This window comes from Uloborus diversus, chromosome 2 (genome assembly GCF_026930045.1).
Source record: "Uloborus diversus isolate 005 chromosome 2, Udiv.v.3.1, whole genome shotgun sequence".
In the NCBI taxonomy this organism is placed as follows: Eukaryota; Metazoa; Arthropoda; class Arachnida; order Araneae; family Uloboridae; genus Uloborus; species Uloborus diversus.
Window position 1 is genome coordinate 161927793 of NC_072732.1, and position 16747 is coordinate 161944539.

Below are 16747 nucleotides of genomic sequence, written 5' to 3' on the forward strand. Positions count from 1 at the left end.
AAAAAAATACATTTGCTCTTCCACAAGTTTTTAAGTGAATATTGTTATGTGTTTTAAAAAACGTTTGCTAAAAAGTTTATTCCTTGCAAACAGATTACAAGATTCCTGGCACGCCAATCCCGGATGGCACGTGCCACTTTACCTACCTGAGCACAAGTACCCAAAGGGGGGAATTTAACTCTCCGAGGTACCCAGCGAACTATCCCTCCAACACCACTTGCCAATATATTTTCCAAGGAGAACCAGGAACACAAGTTAAGATCGTATTCAATTATTTCAAGACGAAAACGAAGCATGAAATTTCAAGTACTGGATACAAGTAATGTAGTGTTTTTGAATTTATTGTTTTAAGAAAATAATATTTTATTATGCCTTATAATTTTAGTCGTGTAATGGCTTTTTAATTTGAAGAAATATCCGTAAATGTCATTAATAAACTCATTGCAATTCTCGTAAAAATGATTATTCATTTCGTATTTATGCTACATAGAGATAATTTATCTCTTCAAGATATTCTTGAAGTGACAAGAGTTTCTCTTCTGACTTCAAGAATTTCTTTATGTTACAAAGGAAAAATACAAAAACAATCTAACAACCTTTTTTTAGAGTACATGCACCAGTAGTTTCATGCACCAGATAAATGCAGTGGGAAAGTAAAGCGCAGTAACTAATTTTTTCACTTTTTGCATTTTTTGCATCTATTTTTTAGCTTTATTGTGCAAGCTTGCTTATTTGGATTGCGCTGAAAATAAAGCACGAAAAACACGTCAAATTCCAACGTTTTCGTGTTGTTTGAATGAAATCCAAACTGCGTTTTATAAATACATCTCAAAAACACATTTCCGCGGGTACTGCGCTTTCCCTTCCCACGGCAGAATTAGTAATTAGGAGTAGAACAAAGAGCACCAGAAGCAACACATATTGATTGTTCTAAGTTTGAAAAAAGAAAGTAATTTTTATCTCAAGAAATATACTGTATTAAAATGTTGGATACGTAAGCTGAAAATTATACTATAATGATGATAACTGAAAGCAGTTATTGCTCCCAACAGAGCGAGTTCAATGCTCAAGTTCTTTAATGCGTGTGCAAAAGATTTGTCAAAGTCATATGACTAGCTAAAATAAGCACATTGCAACTATCTTAGCTCGCTGAATTAACTTAAATAAATAAAAGCAACTTTGACGCTGTTATTTGCTTAAGTTAATTAAGCTAAATGTTTCATCCTAAAGTTATTTATAGTACATTCGTAGAAATGCATTTCAAAAAAAAAATGTTTTTTTTTCGTAAAATTCGCTTACTTGAACAACCATTCCGGAAAACAAAATGCTATCCAAGGGATGAAACGTTTGCGAAAATGCTCCAGTAAAACTTATCTCTAGATAAGTAACAACGCTTAATTTCGGAAGCGAAATACAGTAAAACCTGTGAAGTTGATCACCCTTGTAAGTTGACCACCTGTCTAAGTTGACCGCTTTTTTCAGGCACGGAATTAGCCCTTATCATATAAATCAACCGTTGTAAGTTGACCACCTGTTTAAGTGTACCACTTAAGTAGTGCACCGCAAGTGGTCAACTTACACAGGTTTCACCGTAATACACAAAAATTACACACATCGAATTAGAAGACAAACCTTAGAAACTCTAATATTAGTTAAAGCAGGATATGATTTCCACCCGATGTAAACAAGCTCTATGTTGCTAATTTGAAATTACAAAAAAATCATAATATCTTTGTTTTGTTTTTCTTTTCTTTTTTTTTCTTTTTATGAAAATAGAGTTTCAAATAATCTAGAAACTGTTGTTTTGTTCATTGTGGATTTTGTTCGTCGTGGACCCATACAAATGTTTTCCCATAATTCTCTAAACCGATATCAACTACAGCTTTCTATTTGTTAATTATTCGGCTTCTTTTTTTCCAGTGAAGTTTGCATGGAAGACTGGTTGGAAATATATGAAGTCCACTCAAGTGGACGGGAGAATAAAGTGGGCCGATATTGCTCAAAGTCGACGCCCGGACCCATAGTGTCCGACAGTGGCGTTCACTCTATGAAGGTAGTTTTGCATACCGACGGAGAGGGTGTGGCAAGCGGATTCGTCGCCACCTATAATTTCATACTGCCTAACCAAAAATTTGAAGGTAAAATTCTTAATTTTTCTTTAACAACAATTTGATAATGACAGAAATTATATTAAGACATTTGTTCCTCTCTCCTGATTCTTTCGAAGAATTATCATTCCATTAAAATCGAATACTGTTTTAACGCAGTCCAAGAGATCCGAAAAAATTTTTATTTCAAATGTTTGCATTTTCCCTACTTAATTTGAGTAGGGATTACTAAAGTCTTCGCCAAAACGATATTTTTGCTGTAACGGACTTCTCTAAGACTGGATTTGACTGTATTTAAGCAGTGTTTGTGTAACTATCACTGTTCTTCAAAGCCAACGGGGTGGTATTGCATTTGTACAAGAAGAAATTTAATTTAGAAGACGGTTGACTCATCTACTATTGATAATTTCCGCCTCTCAAAACTATTATTTTTGGATAGATACGTATATCACACAAACCATAAACAAATTTCAAGTTCCAATGACTTTTTATAGCATAGTTTTTCAAAGCAAAATGTTTTTAGTGAAAATGCTGTACCAGCTCAAAGGTTAAATAACTGAATTTGTTTTATAAAATTGCAGTAATTATTATGATCGTGAAAAGTATTCAGTAATCATGTTGAACCTTCTGTTTAGACAGAAGTTTCTAAAAAAATTTTGGTTTCAGTCAACAATATTAAGAATTTTGAAACATTTCACTTGATTTTTAAATATTTTTAAAATAATGTTTATGAAAGCTAAAATTACCACCATGTACACATTATGACATTGACGTTATTGTCAGGTTTCCAAAAATTTCAGGTCAGAGAGGGAATTTGTATGCAAAAGTATAAAATGACGTTCTCAATCAAATTAATACTTTATAATCATTTTATAATCATTTTACATACATTGTGAATACTTTTTTTTTTCAGCTCAGTAAAACCCATTTGTGAATGACAATGTTTTTATTATTATTAATATTATTATTATTATTTTAATAATGTTGTCTATACACTGAAAAAGTTCCCTTTTCCCCTGCGGTATGATGAATTTGACTTAGGTAACTTTTGGTTCTAATAGAACGGAGACCAACCTGCATTTAAAAGGCATCATTGACTGATTTTAAGAGAATGCTTCCCAAAATGCATTATCTCAATAAGAGGTGATTTTCAGTGCCTTATCCATTCTCCCGACTTGGTACCTTACGACATTTTGGGAGTGTTTTCTTGCCTTGCGGTATGAAAAATGTTCAAGAACTCTACAAGGCCTGTACGTTGACATCCGGGCAGACATTCCCAACGTACCCATTTCTATGTTAGAAGAGAGGTAATGAGAAATGCCAGAAATTTGCTTATTCAAATTCATAAACAATGGGGGGTTGGAGCTTCAACCACTTAGCGTGAGATTAAAAACTGCGTAAAACTAAACTTTAAATACGTATCTACATTGTTAAAACAAAAACATTCCGATTCACAAAATGGATTTTTTTGATTTTGAAATCAAGAAGTTATTCTGCCGCACCATGTACTATGAAAAGAAAAATGTTTTGAATGCAGATGGATCTGAAAAACTCCAACCAGCAAACTCTGAATCTCTACCTGATGCACCTCGTTCATAAGGCTTTATAATTTTATACAATTCAGGAGACTACAAGAGAGACGTTTTGTCATACCACGTATGATAATCTTGTGACAATAGTTTCTCCTTCCCATTGAGGAAGGGAAACAATTTCAACACAGCTACTAGCCTTCTACAAGTACAGTAAAACCTGTAAAGTTGACTACCCTTGTAAGTTGACCACCTGTCTATGTTGACCGCTTTTGCCAGGAACGGAATTAGCCCTATCTCATATAATGAAGGAAAACCTCTGTAACTTGACCACCTCTCTATCTTGACCTCCTGTCGATCTTGACCACTAATATACAGCAAATTTGGTCTGGAGTATTGTAAAAGATCCTTTGTAAGTTGACCACTTGGTTTATTTTTTTTAACTTTCTTCAACATATTATTTTATTTTATTATTTGTTTATTTATAATAATAATAATAATAATAATAATAATAATAATAATAATAATAATAATAATAATAATAATAATATTTTTTTGATGGCTTTCAAAGAATGTTTTTAATGCTTTGATGACATACTAGCATTTTACGAACTAAACAGCAGCATAAAGTTTATGCTGCTCTTTATTCTCCAAACTTGTTTTCCATTTGTTGTTCTATTTGAGATAGCTTTTTGTACTCTGTCCAATGAAAATAGGTGTCAGTAGAAAAGTTCAAAGTCGTTTCTTTCAATTGCAATACGTTGTGGCAACACAGGAATTCTGCTAAAAAGAGCAGGCTCGGATCTATACATTTTGGGCCCCCTGCAACAAAATATGTAGGGCATCTCCCTAGTGGCCAGCAGTGTCTATTTGAAAAGCGAAGAGCCTTAGTGCTAGTTTTTTTTTTCTTTCTATTTTTTCATCAATTTCTAGGATCGTTAGCCCCTTTAAGGACGCGGGCCCCTCGCACTGCGGGTACGCAGATCTGGGCCTGCTAATGAGTAATGAGTAAGGAGATGATGAGATTGGAGTTATGATGTATAAAAGGCTACTCAGAGTTCTAACGAAATCATCTATGTAAGACCAACTAGGCATCTGTAAGGATTCCGAAGTGTAAGACCAACAAGGAAGCTGTTGTAGTTACGAAGAGTAAGACCAGCTAACGCTTGCTGAGATTACGAAACTTAAAAACACGAACATTTGAAAGATTATGACCGAGTTTGGACTTTTTTAGCTGTAACTTGACAAATATGAACAAAGAAACATACCTGTATGGTATCATACGTGTGATCTATGCGTAAAAAGTATTCCTCAATATGCGGACACTTCGCAATGCGTTGACAAATAGACGAGTAGTAATCTGCTGAGAAACTTTCATTCCTTGGAGGCAAACTAAATCCGAAGATTTTTAACTTTCTAGCATAAGTTCTGGAATGAAGTGCATGAAGGAAAATGAGATACATGGAATAGCGTTAGATACATTGTGCTCGTTTGGAAAAAAAGTGCCACATTACGAAATTTTTAATTTTCTGTTTTTTCGCTTAAAGGCCTTCAAAGGATGTTATCTTCTTTAGAAAATAATGACAGACTTTTTGTTCTAATATTAACTACTGGACAGGACATTAAACTTATCTTTCTTAATGCAAATTGCCTGAAGAGTTCAACTTGAAACGCTTCTCCTGTAAAATTTCATTGCTTCGTATTGTGGCACTCTTCTTCCAGATGAGCGATACAATTAACAACAAATTTTAAAATTTGAGATTGAGTTAAAAAATTATGACTGCAATAAAATAGCATTAATTCCTTTTTTCCCTCTTTTTCTAGAATGTGGTTTTAACATAAGTGGACAAAATGCTGGCGTCATAACGAGTCCTGGCTTCCCAGAAAAATACAAAGACAGGAGACAAGTGTGTCACTGGTACATCAGTGCAAAGCCAAATTCAAAAATTTTGCTACTCTTTACCTTTTTTAGGCTAGAAGGAGATCCTTTAGGTATGATTTCAATTACTTTTTAACTGAATGCCAAAACTTTAAAATAAACAAATTCAGCTTCAAGAAAATACATCGCTCTCAGTTTAACTCAATTTTCTGAGCCTTTTAATGTATTTAGAATTTTTAAACTATTTTTCTCTCATGCAACTGCATCTCACCTAACGTTCCGCTGCTTCTGGAAACTGATTTGGTTAATTCCTATTTTTATTTGCTCAATTTTGAAAAAGGGTTCAACTCCCTCCCCCTCCCTCACCCCCCAGTAACAGACACCCAAAAATAAGATGATACGCATTAACAGATTGGATGAAGAAAGGAAGAGTAATGGTCAAAATTCCTTCTTTCTCCTCAAATTGTGCAAAAGTTCTTTCTTTTTAGAACTAAAGCCTTATTTAGTTCAAATGGACATGAAACACGAGCTTAACTCGTGGTGGCTGTTCGTAACCCTCCACCTTTGCCTTATAAATACCAACTGGCTATTAAAATTCAGTGATAAACACTAGATGGTTGCACCGTATTCTTGGGCCACAGCAACATCAGTTTTACCCGCCTAAAATCCTATTTAAATCTAAACTTATGACTGTCTGTTACTGAACATTTGTCTGTTACTGTTGCCGTTACCCTATATGTTTGTTCTTTGATTCATTAAAATTATAAGAATAAGACAAAAGAAAAAACAGAGAAATATTTTGTTGCTTATAGAAACCTATAGATCCTTTACAAAAGTTTATGAAAGCGAAAGGAAGTTTTCTTTCCTTGAAAAGCATATTAATATATTTTTTTCCGAAATTCAGCAATAAAGAAAGAACTTTGTAACAGCGCTTATTGTATGATAATCTAATAATTTACTGAACATAATTCCAGAAAATCTAAGAAAGTAAAAGTAGACTATTATTTAACAGTTAAAATTTATTTCAGTTAATTCATTTAAAAAAAAACAAAAGGATCGCTACAAAATAAAGCAAATTTTTAAGCTGTTAAGGAAATAACAGAATGAAAAAAAAATACTAAGCACTTTTCAGAATGCCCGCAAAAGGACAAAATAACTTTTTTGGGTCAGAAAAGACAATTTCAGTATTCCTGTATTTTTCAAAAATTTCAAGAACGAAGAAAAGAGCGGTTCAAGTCACGAAGAAAATTTCTTATCATTATCTAGCTTTCAATAATATCTTTGAGTCTTGAAACATGCATATTTTTTATTATTGGGAAAGTTTGGTTTGAAATGACTAAAACCGCACTTTTCTTCGTTTGTGGTGTCATTTGCTTGGAATTTTTGAAAACCAGAGGAATACTTAAATTGTCCTTTCTGACCCAAAAAAGTTATTTTGTCCATTTGAGTGTATTATGAAAAGTGCTTAGCATTTTTTTAAAAAGTCTGTTATTTTATTTGTTTTAGTGGAAATGTATTTCAGAAATAGAATAATGTTACCATCGCGAAACTTCAACTTATTTGTTCATACAAATGCTCCGTAGTAAAAGAGAAAAAACCTATATACGTCTCAAAAACCTTAAGCAGTTGGCACTAAAATTAATCCTTGTTCCTCTCTAGAATTTATTTGTTTGCTAATTTAATTAAAACCATTTAAACATTAAAGATTTTCCAAACTAATTCATGCTTCAAAACACACAAGTTACTCGTGATAAAGATCCTAATATGTCTCTATACTTGGCATAGATTAGAGCAATGATAGGGAATGCATTTTATGCTTGCTCCAGAGAAGCCTTGATTAAAAATGTTCACTATGATTACCATTAACATTACTGTTGCAAGGCAACAAAATTTGCTACAATGGGTTTGATATTTTAACATTTAATGGGAAAATTACATGAAATTTGCTGTTCTCCAGTTTAACTGAAATTATAATTTTATTTTAGAATTTAATTTTTCCAACTATGCTCCGTCCTAGTTGCTCCGTGACAATCAGACCAATTATAATAAAAGTACTTTAAAAGAAACGAAACAAAGGAACTAAAAGACGTAAATATGGTAACAAAACAAAAAGTTAGTTTCCGCAGTGAAAATGAACTCTTCATGTTTAATTTTTAATTTTGTTCTCGAACTTAATCTTTTAGGATGCTTGCTTAAGGTTTCCCAAAAGCAATTCTCCACGTTTGAGCAAATGTGGCAACGGTTCAAATGTAGGATTAAAAATTGGTTTTCTTTCACTTTAAAATGCTTATAACTTTTTTCCTGGTTAATTAATTGCCTCCATTTTTCTCAGCGTAGGTAGAAAATGTTCGAAAAATGTATTTTTCACTCTTTCCAACGAAACGAAATTTGGGACGATACGATTATTATTTCGAGTAGAAACATCCATTTTTGGTTCAAAAAATTGAATTTCAAGTAAAAAAAGAAATGTTCATCGAATTTTTTTCAAAACGGTCAGTAAACCTTCCCAACAATTACCAGGACAAACTGAAAATTGCAACGAAAGCGTTTAGGTAGTTTCCGAGTTCACCCCGGACATACAAATTGAACCCAGACTAAAAAATCGCCCGTCATGGTATGACGGGTGCAAATTGCTTCCTTATTAGAGATATTTACCGTAAAATTTGACTTGTTCAAATGGATACATGTGAAATAGAAATGTTTAACATTGATAGAGAAAAAGTTAAATTCATTATTGCCATAATGGTCTCAACTTAAAATGGACCGCCAAGTTATTTTTACTCAATGTCTGACCAGCAAAGCAGTTGCTTATTGGATCCAGTTTTGCCTTGTTAAAGCAATCACTTCTTTGCTTCTCAAGCCCAGTCAAAACCTATTACAGTAAAACCTGTAAAGTTGACTACCCTTGTACGTTGACTGCCTGTCTAAGTTGATCCCCTTTTACAGGCACGGAATTAGCCTTTATCGTATAAATAAACCTCTGTAAGTTGACCACCTGTTTAAATTGACCAATTAAGTAGTGCACCGCAAGTGGTAAACTTACACAGGTTTCATTGTAGTTAATTATAAATAAAATTATTGAATTTTAAGTAATGCAACAATGTAACAATGCACATGTAATGATATCGCTAGCTATTACGCGAGTTTTATTGTTGGTGACGTCAGGAGCGTTACTCGATCATCCGCTATTGTATGTATGAGGATTAACCCTCAAAAAATGTTTTGAAACTGTAGAGAAAATTTTACCCATCTTATTTTGTTTTATTTTATTTTAAAATCAATTTCAATGCATTTATTGGCACCATATTTTGTTTCCCCTAGAACGTGGATGTCCGGGTGCTGTTGTACGCGTATGGAGGGATTTGAGCCAACCACCTATAGAGTTATGTGGGATGGAAATTAGTAATGACACTTTAGAAACCATATCTAACACCAGTGTCCTGAAATTGTCGTAAGTATTTGACTACCTATTTAGAAAAAAAGAAGCGAGTTTTTTCTTAATATGTTGGGATCAAGAGTTTACTAAAGTGACAAATTAAAAAAAAAAAACTGATCTTGAGTTCTTCTTAACTTGTACATGATCTGGTTAATTCTCGAAATTGGGCCAATTCAAAAAAAAAACCCTGTTTTTACCACTTTTGTTTTTGTTTTTCCTTTTAAAAAAACTTTTTTGTGAATCAAGCTCACGCAAAATGTTTGTTTTTTTTATTTATTTTTTCAAAAAAATATACTATGTGTAGAGATCTTCATGCATAGTATACATAAACATCCCTACAAGCAATAAATATACATATTCTAATTGCTTGAGTAGTCCCCACAAAATTGATGATTATAGTGATAATTCTTTTGATAAAATGTAAAGTTATTACGACAATGTTTTGATTCAACACATTATTAAAATATATTAAGGCGCTGAATTGTTGTTTAAGTTAAGTCAACTGCTGAGAACTCTACAGTTACTATCGAATTCTCTACGCTCTCTCGCTGCAACCTTCTCGAAATCTAGTAAAAGTAAACAATCCTCCCGTAACCTAGTAGTAATAAGAAACTTAGATAATACTGCCTGTACAGTGCTGTGCAGTACTACGATGCTAGGATGCAGACGCATCAGGTAGCGCCCGGAGTACTTTGTGGGCAGAGCTGCTAAAAGGCAGTGGCGCCTAGATAGGAGATCACGGGAGGTCACTGTGTCCTCCTAAGAATTCCAAGGAAAAGGAGTCAGTCCATTCCATACATCGATAACGATTATTATCTTGAGAAAAAATACTTTGCGCTCGTTTTCAGAGCTGTATCGAGGTTTCGGACACGGCAGAGTATCTTGAGAAACAATTTTTTGAGGGAGGTGAATTTGTTTTTCATGTATTTTTTACTATTCTTGGAAAAAAAAGAGAAAATTAGCTAAAAATTAATTATTTCTTTAAACGAACTATTCTTTTTTTTTAGTGGAACTATTAGCTTTTCAGTGCTTTGCTTTTTGTGACCCCAACTGAACATTTATTTCAACCGAATAACGGAAGCTGCCTAAGCTGGGTAGCACATTTTGAAGCAGTTGTGGAAAACACAGTTTTTACTCAAGTTTGACGCGAATGGGGTTGTTTCCTTCAGTCAAAAGTAGTACTTTTTGTCACTGAAATTGATAGAATAAGCAAAAAAATAACATGGAAAAAGAAAATACTTTCATTTTCCCAACAGTTATTTTTTAATCATTTTTTTTAATGTCCGATTTTTCAAACAAGGCGTGGTCTTTATGACGTCACAAATGATGCTCTTTGGCGCGTCTTTCTACTGCGTTTCCACGTTATGATAATCAAGAAGCGAATTAAAATTGCGCTCTACGCTTGCTATCAACCGTATCATTGCCAATACACGTGTGTAAAGATGCGAGTTGAATATTTTGCTCTGTGAGTGGCAACACTGAATGGCATTTCATCATTTGTGATGTCATCAGCAGAAGCGTAAACCATGAAAGCGCACAGATTTTAAGTAATTTTTTTTAAAATATTAAACTTAAACAAATTATTTAAAAAACGGTTAGATCCTATGTTTTTAGGCATGCTCTTTCAGAAAAAAAAAATACTTTAAAAATTTTGGAAACGACCCCATTCCTTAACTGACGTATAAAATGTTTAAGTATTATTATTAATTTATTTGTTGACACTTTGATATGGCAAATTTATTAAAATTCTTTTATTTTTAATGTGAGTGTGCGTGGGGATAAGAGTTATTTTCCGTACAATAAGCAATGTCAGTAGTTTCAAAAAAAGTCATGACTTCCCGTAAACGTATAAATTGAAAATAATAATAGTTACATATTCTTCCCCTTTTTTCAGATTTGCAACAGCTGAAAAGGCCATTGGTGCAGAGGGTTTCAAAGCTGTGTGGACCGAAATAACAGAAAGTGAGCATTCGAAATTTCTAAATTTGGAATTTCTTTCGATATTATTTCGATGTCTCGTAAACATACTTAATACAAATCTGGTTGTTTGGAAAAAGTTGAAACGTCAAATTTGATTCAACAAAACATATGTAGAGTGATCAACTTTTGGAGAAAAATTATATGAATGTTTTTATTGTATCATGTTCGGAAGTTCAAATTTTTTCCTCTTAGCTTTATCTTTAAACATATAAAATTCTGGCATAGAAAATCTCCACTCTGAATGATTGTTAAAGTAAAAAATTGTCTAATTTGAGGCATCAACTTTAGGCAAATAACCACAGAAATCATTTCCAATGGTTTCTTATTTCAATTTAACACACACGAAGTTTTTTTTTTTTTTTTAACATTTCATTAATGAAACTGTCAAAAGGTTCAGAATTAAGTCATGGCAACTCAATACATTTTGTAAGAAGAGAAAATGGAGTAGGAAATGAAAGTTTTCAGACAAATTGCTCAGTTTTGCCTTTACGACGATTAAAACAACTTTTTGATTTTTACTTCTTTAACAACATTCTCAAATATATATATATATATATATATATATATATATATATATATATATATTTTTTTTTTTTTTTTTTTTTTTTTTCACTGTACGTTTATTTTCAGTAAGTTTTAGAACAAGAAGAAAAAAAATTAGGGTGAAAAAATATGTTGAAACTTAAAAAGAGTCCATTCAATAGATGGAAGACTATCAAGAAATCATACACATTGTAAACGTATGGAAATATTATGAAAAATTAAACAGTTAACTATACAGAAAGCTTACTTTATTAATATTTAGAAGAAAATATTTTACAAACGTATCATTTTCTTAATTATTTGTATTTAAAAATGGTAGTTAGTTGTCTGTATTTTTACAAATTCTGTGGACGTCAGTTAGTCGTTACTGACTCGCTTTTTTCTGTTTACAACCTCTTCCTGACTGTGGTATACTGCCTGTCGTTCCACGTCGCGGCAAATATTCAGGAAACGCTATCTCTGTTGGTAACAGATGCTTGTTCCTGTGTGAACACAATAAAGAAAAGTAGTTTTTATGGTTAGAAAGCCTTCATAACAATGCACGAAAGTTTATTTACTTCTATGTAAGGATAAGGAAAAAACTATTGAGAACAGCAACAAAACCCAGTCTTTACAAATAAACATACTCCTCAATTTTAAAACGTAATTATTACAGAACTTCATACTTAAAGCGGAAGGAAAACGAATTTAAAAGTTCTTCTGTAAGTGAGGGGAAAAGCAGAGGCACGTAACAGATAGAACACTCAGCTACTAAACTATTTTTTTTTTTTTTTTTTTTTTGCGCTTTGTCTATTGAACAATATACTATATCAATGTTGTAAGAAGCTTAATTTGTATAATGAACAAATGTTTCTACAAACTTCCTACCAACTACTGAACTGCGTACGAAAAAATCTACATATATTCACCAGTTTGTGATAGTAAGCGTTGAAATTTTATTATTCTTTGAACGTGTAACTTTTTTTATTTTTAAGTATATACTCCCTTCTTTGACAAACATACTATTTCATACAATTTTTCTTTTAATTTGCTTCTTTTTTTTAAATTTAAGTTTGTCTTTAGATTTTAGCTGCACATTAGGCCTGTACTTTGCAATTAATAAGGTATACAACTGGCAAAATTGCACGTTTGAAAACTATATGTGAACTACTAATTGCACAGAATCATGTAATGGTGAATATTGCATAAAATATTTTCCTTTTTTTTACATATTAAAATTTTCTTAACTTCTTAGGCGTAGAGTGTGACCAGTTCAAATGCAAAGAAAGTGGTTACTGCATAGCAAGCGAACTCAAATGCAACAGGGAGCCTAATTGTGGTTGGAGTGACAGAAGCGATGAAGAAGATTGTAAGTATATTTGTTTGAAACATTGTATTTTGTATAAAAAGAAATGTCTCACTGAGCAAGAAAAAAAATCTTTCCTTGTAGGTGTGTTAAAAAGCTAATACACAGTAATAATAGATATTTGGTGGCCTGAAACCAGTTAAAATTCACTGAACTGTTTTTTTTCCCTCAATCTAATCTGAAATTGGTAACGTAGCAATAAAGGAAATACGTGGAGGTTTCAAAAAGTAAGGTAACAAGAACTCTGACGAGTGTGGAAGTTCTCTATATAAATAAAAATGATGTTAAAGATAACGTCGATGATCATAACTTTCAAACGGTCATTTAGAAGATGATTGCTTTGTCGGAAACCTGTCCAGCCAATGAAACAAGAAGTGTGATAAGGTTTTTGCGTTGGGAGGTATTGGACCACCCTCTTTATAGCTCCGACTTCGTAGCAAGTGATTTCCATCTCTTTAGATCATTAAATAAACCCTTGGAGGTTCCGCATGGAAGATATCATCGTCAAAAGTGTGAAACCACATCAAGATGGTTTGCTGAACTGCTGATAAAAGCTTATTTTAAGTTTTAAAGAGATGAAAATCACTTGCGAGATTGGGTCTATAAAAAGGGTGGTCCAGTACCTCCCAACTCAAAAAACACTTATCACACTTCTTGTTTCATTGGTGGGACATGTATCCGTCAACGCAGCCACATTCTTACTGACATTTTGTCCTGTTAGTCGACACCCAGCTAAATCCATCGGTACCAATTGAAAGCTCTGATCATTTTTCGTTAACTTCAATGTGAATTTTATTCATACAGAGAATCTGCACATCCGTCAGAGCTCGTGTTACCTTATTTTTTGAACCCTCTTCGTAGATTAATGAAAATAATCGTATAGATAAATTAATAAAGACTAATTGTTAATGAAACCTTCTTATTATTTCAAAGCCGTTTCCAAACATCTATTTCTCTACGTCTACTGACATGCGCTTTCGTCTACAACATGACGCAAGGGTGACGAAAACAAGTGCGTTGTGACGTGTCACAAAAACTTAACTCGTAAAAAGGCGTGCATCAGCACATGCCTTCTGTTTATATTCCCTTTCGTCCTATTGATGACGAAAGTGGAAGCACATAAATATGTTCAACTTACAATACAGACCTTTTTTTATGTATTTTCAACTAGTCTGTGAAAACACTGTGCTGAAGAATATTTTCATAACCAGCTGAAGTTTATGTTGAAGTAAATCACTGTTAATTACAAAATATTATCTAAAAATACAATAATATTTTAACTATTAAAAATTTCTTTGAATTTTATTGTTCTTTGATGATAGTACATTTTTATGTCATTGTATTATGCCTCCGTTGTCTGCTCCTTCGTACCAAATCTTTCACGACATGTAGCTATTGTATAGTTTCCAATCGAGTTATTTTGTTTTGATAAAGATTGAAATACATGCAGTGTAACTTTAAAAAAAACTTGCGCAAATTCATAATAAATTACACGGGCGTGCTTTAGGGTTTCATGGAATTCCCTTTCTAATGCTGAAAAGTGCGAGCTTTTAGATACTAGGTGAATCGACAAAAAGTTATGTCGAATGACTAAACATTTAAAAGCTCAAATAACTCTGCAATAAAAAAAGTGGTTCATTAAAACCCTGAAACAAAGGTCTGCAGTTCAGCACAAGTCTGCAATGGTATAAATGCACAACTTTGTGCATTTATACCATTGTATTTTCTATTACTTCATTGCACAAAAGTATTTATTCATAGCTTACATGCGATGTCCATGGTTATTAAGCTTTTTTTTTTTTTTCAAATAATAGTTCTTAGCATGTAATAAATGTATTTTCATTTTGTAGGTGAAAAGCTACCGCAAGTTAATGTCTATATGATTGTTGGTTTGACAATGGGGATTGCTTTTACAATCTTCTTAACTATTTGCTTGGTTTGCCACCGAAAAAGGAAGAGACGGCGGCACCATCATCACCACCATCACCACCACCATCCGCCGCCGCCCTTCGAACCTCGACTCAAAGCTCCCAGAGAAGTCCCCCCGATGAATTTCATGTCCATGGACAGCGTATGACACTTGGCTGAATACGACACTTCATCGCTCGACCAGATGCCTCACAGTGCGTGGCCGTAGTCTTTGGCCAGGGTGTTTGGCGACGAATTTGGCGATGTCCTGCAAAGTGGAAAGTTTCCTGAAGTGTCGAATTAGAAGAGTCTGCCGAAGATTCATTCAAATGTCCTCCGTTGTGAAAGTTCGAAGGACGTTCTAAATGAACACAAGACTTGTTACCGCAAGTTCTTACAGAAGTAATTGATGACTTCGCCATGAACCTGATGGCTGTTTCACTGCCTAGAAATGTTTACGATGTAGGAAAAGCTCTCTTGTGTTATATTTACTCTCCTTTTACGTGCTAGAGTTGCATTTTTATGAAGAACATTTTCATGATTTCAAATTTTCTTGAATTAAGTGGCAACAGGAAAGCACAGGTCTGCTTGGACATAAGCATCCAACTCAAAGTCCTTACATTGATGTATTTTCCTCATCCAGATTGCATCTAACAACCCCTAGACAGTCAAGTACAGATTGATTCTTTATGCAAGAAATTGTATTGTTTACTCATCATTGAAAAAAGAGATCACCCCCACCTTATGGCATTTTAGATGTTACGAACACCCTTGAATACATAACTCATGATATTTTATAACCTGTTCCATGTGCCAAGTTAACTTTCCATGCCAAGTAGAATTTTATAAAATCAAGTATCCTAACATGAAATAGTTCTCTTTCAGTTAGAACATCAAGTGCAAAAGAGACATAAATTGCATATATAATCAATTTAAAAAGTATATAAAGAATAAACTGCTGTGTGCTTTGGTGCTACGAGCTTTTCGAATTTCCAAGGTTTATTGGAATTCTTTTGTAAAACGTGTTTCAGATACACTAACATTTTGAAATCTGAAATGTAGACGTTCCTTTTTTGCATTCAAAGAGAGAAGATCGGAGATCTGAAGATATTAGATCAAATATAAGTAGAGTTTAAACTGAGACTTCGCGCGTGAACGTCGAAATAGATGAACTAAGTGGATATTTTTATTCCGTGCGTCTCGTATCTCTCCCACTTGGCAGCTAACGAGATCGTTTTCTCCACAAGTTATTTCACCATTCTACAACGACATCAGTGTGTTTTTGTTACAGCATTGTACCTGGTGTATTTACGATCAAGCAGTCCTTTTCCATTGATACTTTTTTACTGAACAGTTTTCATTCGTATTGTCAACTATTATTTTTTTTTTAATCAGGAAATCAGTCAAATTAAAAGTCCATCATGAATACAGCGGTAGGTAGAGCACTGATAGCTTTATTTTGATTGTTCATAAGAGCTCCTTGGGCGTTTTCAAAGAATATTTTTGCTCTGAACGAGTTTTTTTTTTTTTTTAGATCAAATTTTAAATTAAAATCACATGCGAAATTTGTTTTGTATCAGTCAAATATTGAAAACAGAAATTGCAAACACTTTGTTATCAACCAATGGTTATTTTGGGCTCTAATCAACACTCCATTTGTTTTTAAAAAAACAAGCGGCAAATTGTTTTTAAAAAGATATTAGATAAATGTATTTCCCGTTTTAATCCTTTTTTCGATTTTTTTTTTAAACAGCCACGTCAGCTTTCAGCTATTCAGTGACAAAACTTCCGTTGTCGTAAGCGGACGCATTGCGATTTCTTTCGAGTACGATATTTTGGAGATTCCAGCGACCCTCATTTTAAATCATTAGGCAATGGTTAACCCTATTCATATTTGCGTCAGAGCAAAGATATGCATCTATTTTACCATTGGAAATTTCCTCAATGACTGTGAAATAAAGAACTTCATAAGTATCATATGGGCTGCATGAACAAAACCTTATACCAACTGATGCCTAA

At 33.2% G+C, this 16747-nt stretch overlaps 1 protein-coding gene across 1 annotated transcript in view; it reads left to right on the top strand.

Moving 5' to 3' along the window:
• The window catches only part of LOC129217461 (cubilin-like), a 43833-nt gene extending 28936 nt beyond the window's left edge, over positions 1-14897 (top strand). Inside the window, exons 8-14 of the mRNA XM_054851762.1 lie at positions 94-319; positions 1921-2138; positions 5462-5629; positions 8838-8967; positions 10847-10914; positions 12710-12823; positions 14671-14897. Of these exons, the coding sequence (XP_054707737.1) occupies positions 94-319; positions 1921-2138; positions 5462-5629; positions 8838-8967; positions 10847-10914; positions 12710-12823; positions 14671-14897 (1151 nt within the window). The remainder of the gene's footprint in view (positions 1-93; positions 320-1920; positions 2139-5461; positions 5630-8837; positions 8968-10846; positions 10915-12709; positions 12824-14670) is intronic.
• The last annotated feature ends 1850 nt before the right edge of the window (positions 14898-16747 follow it).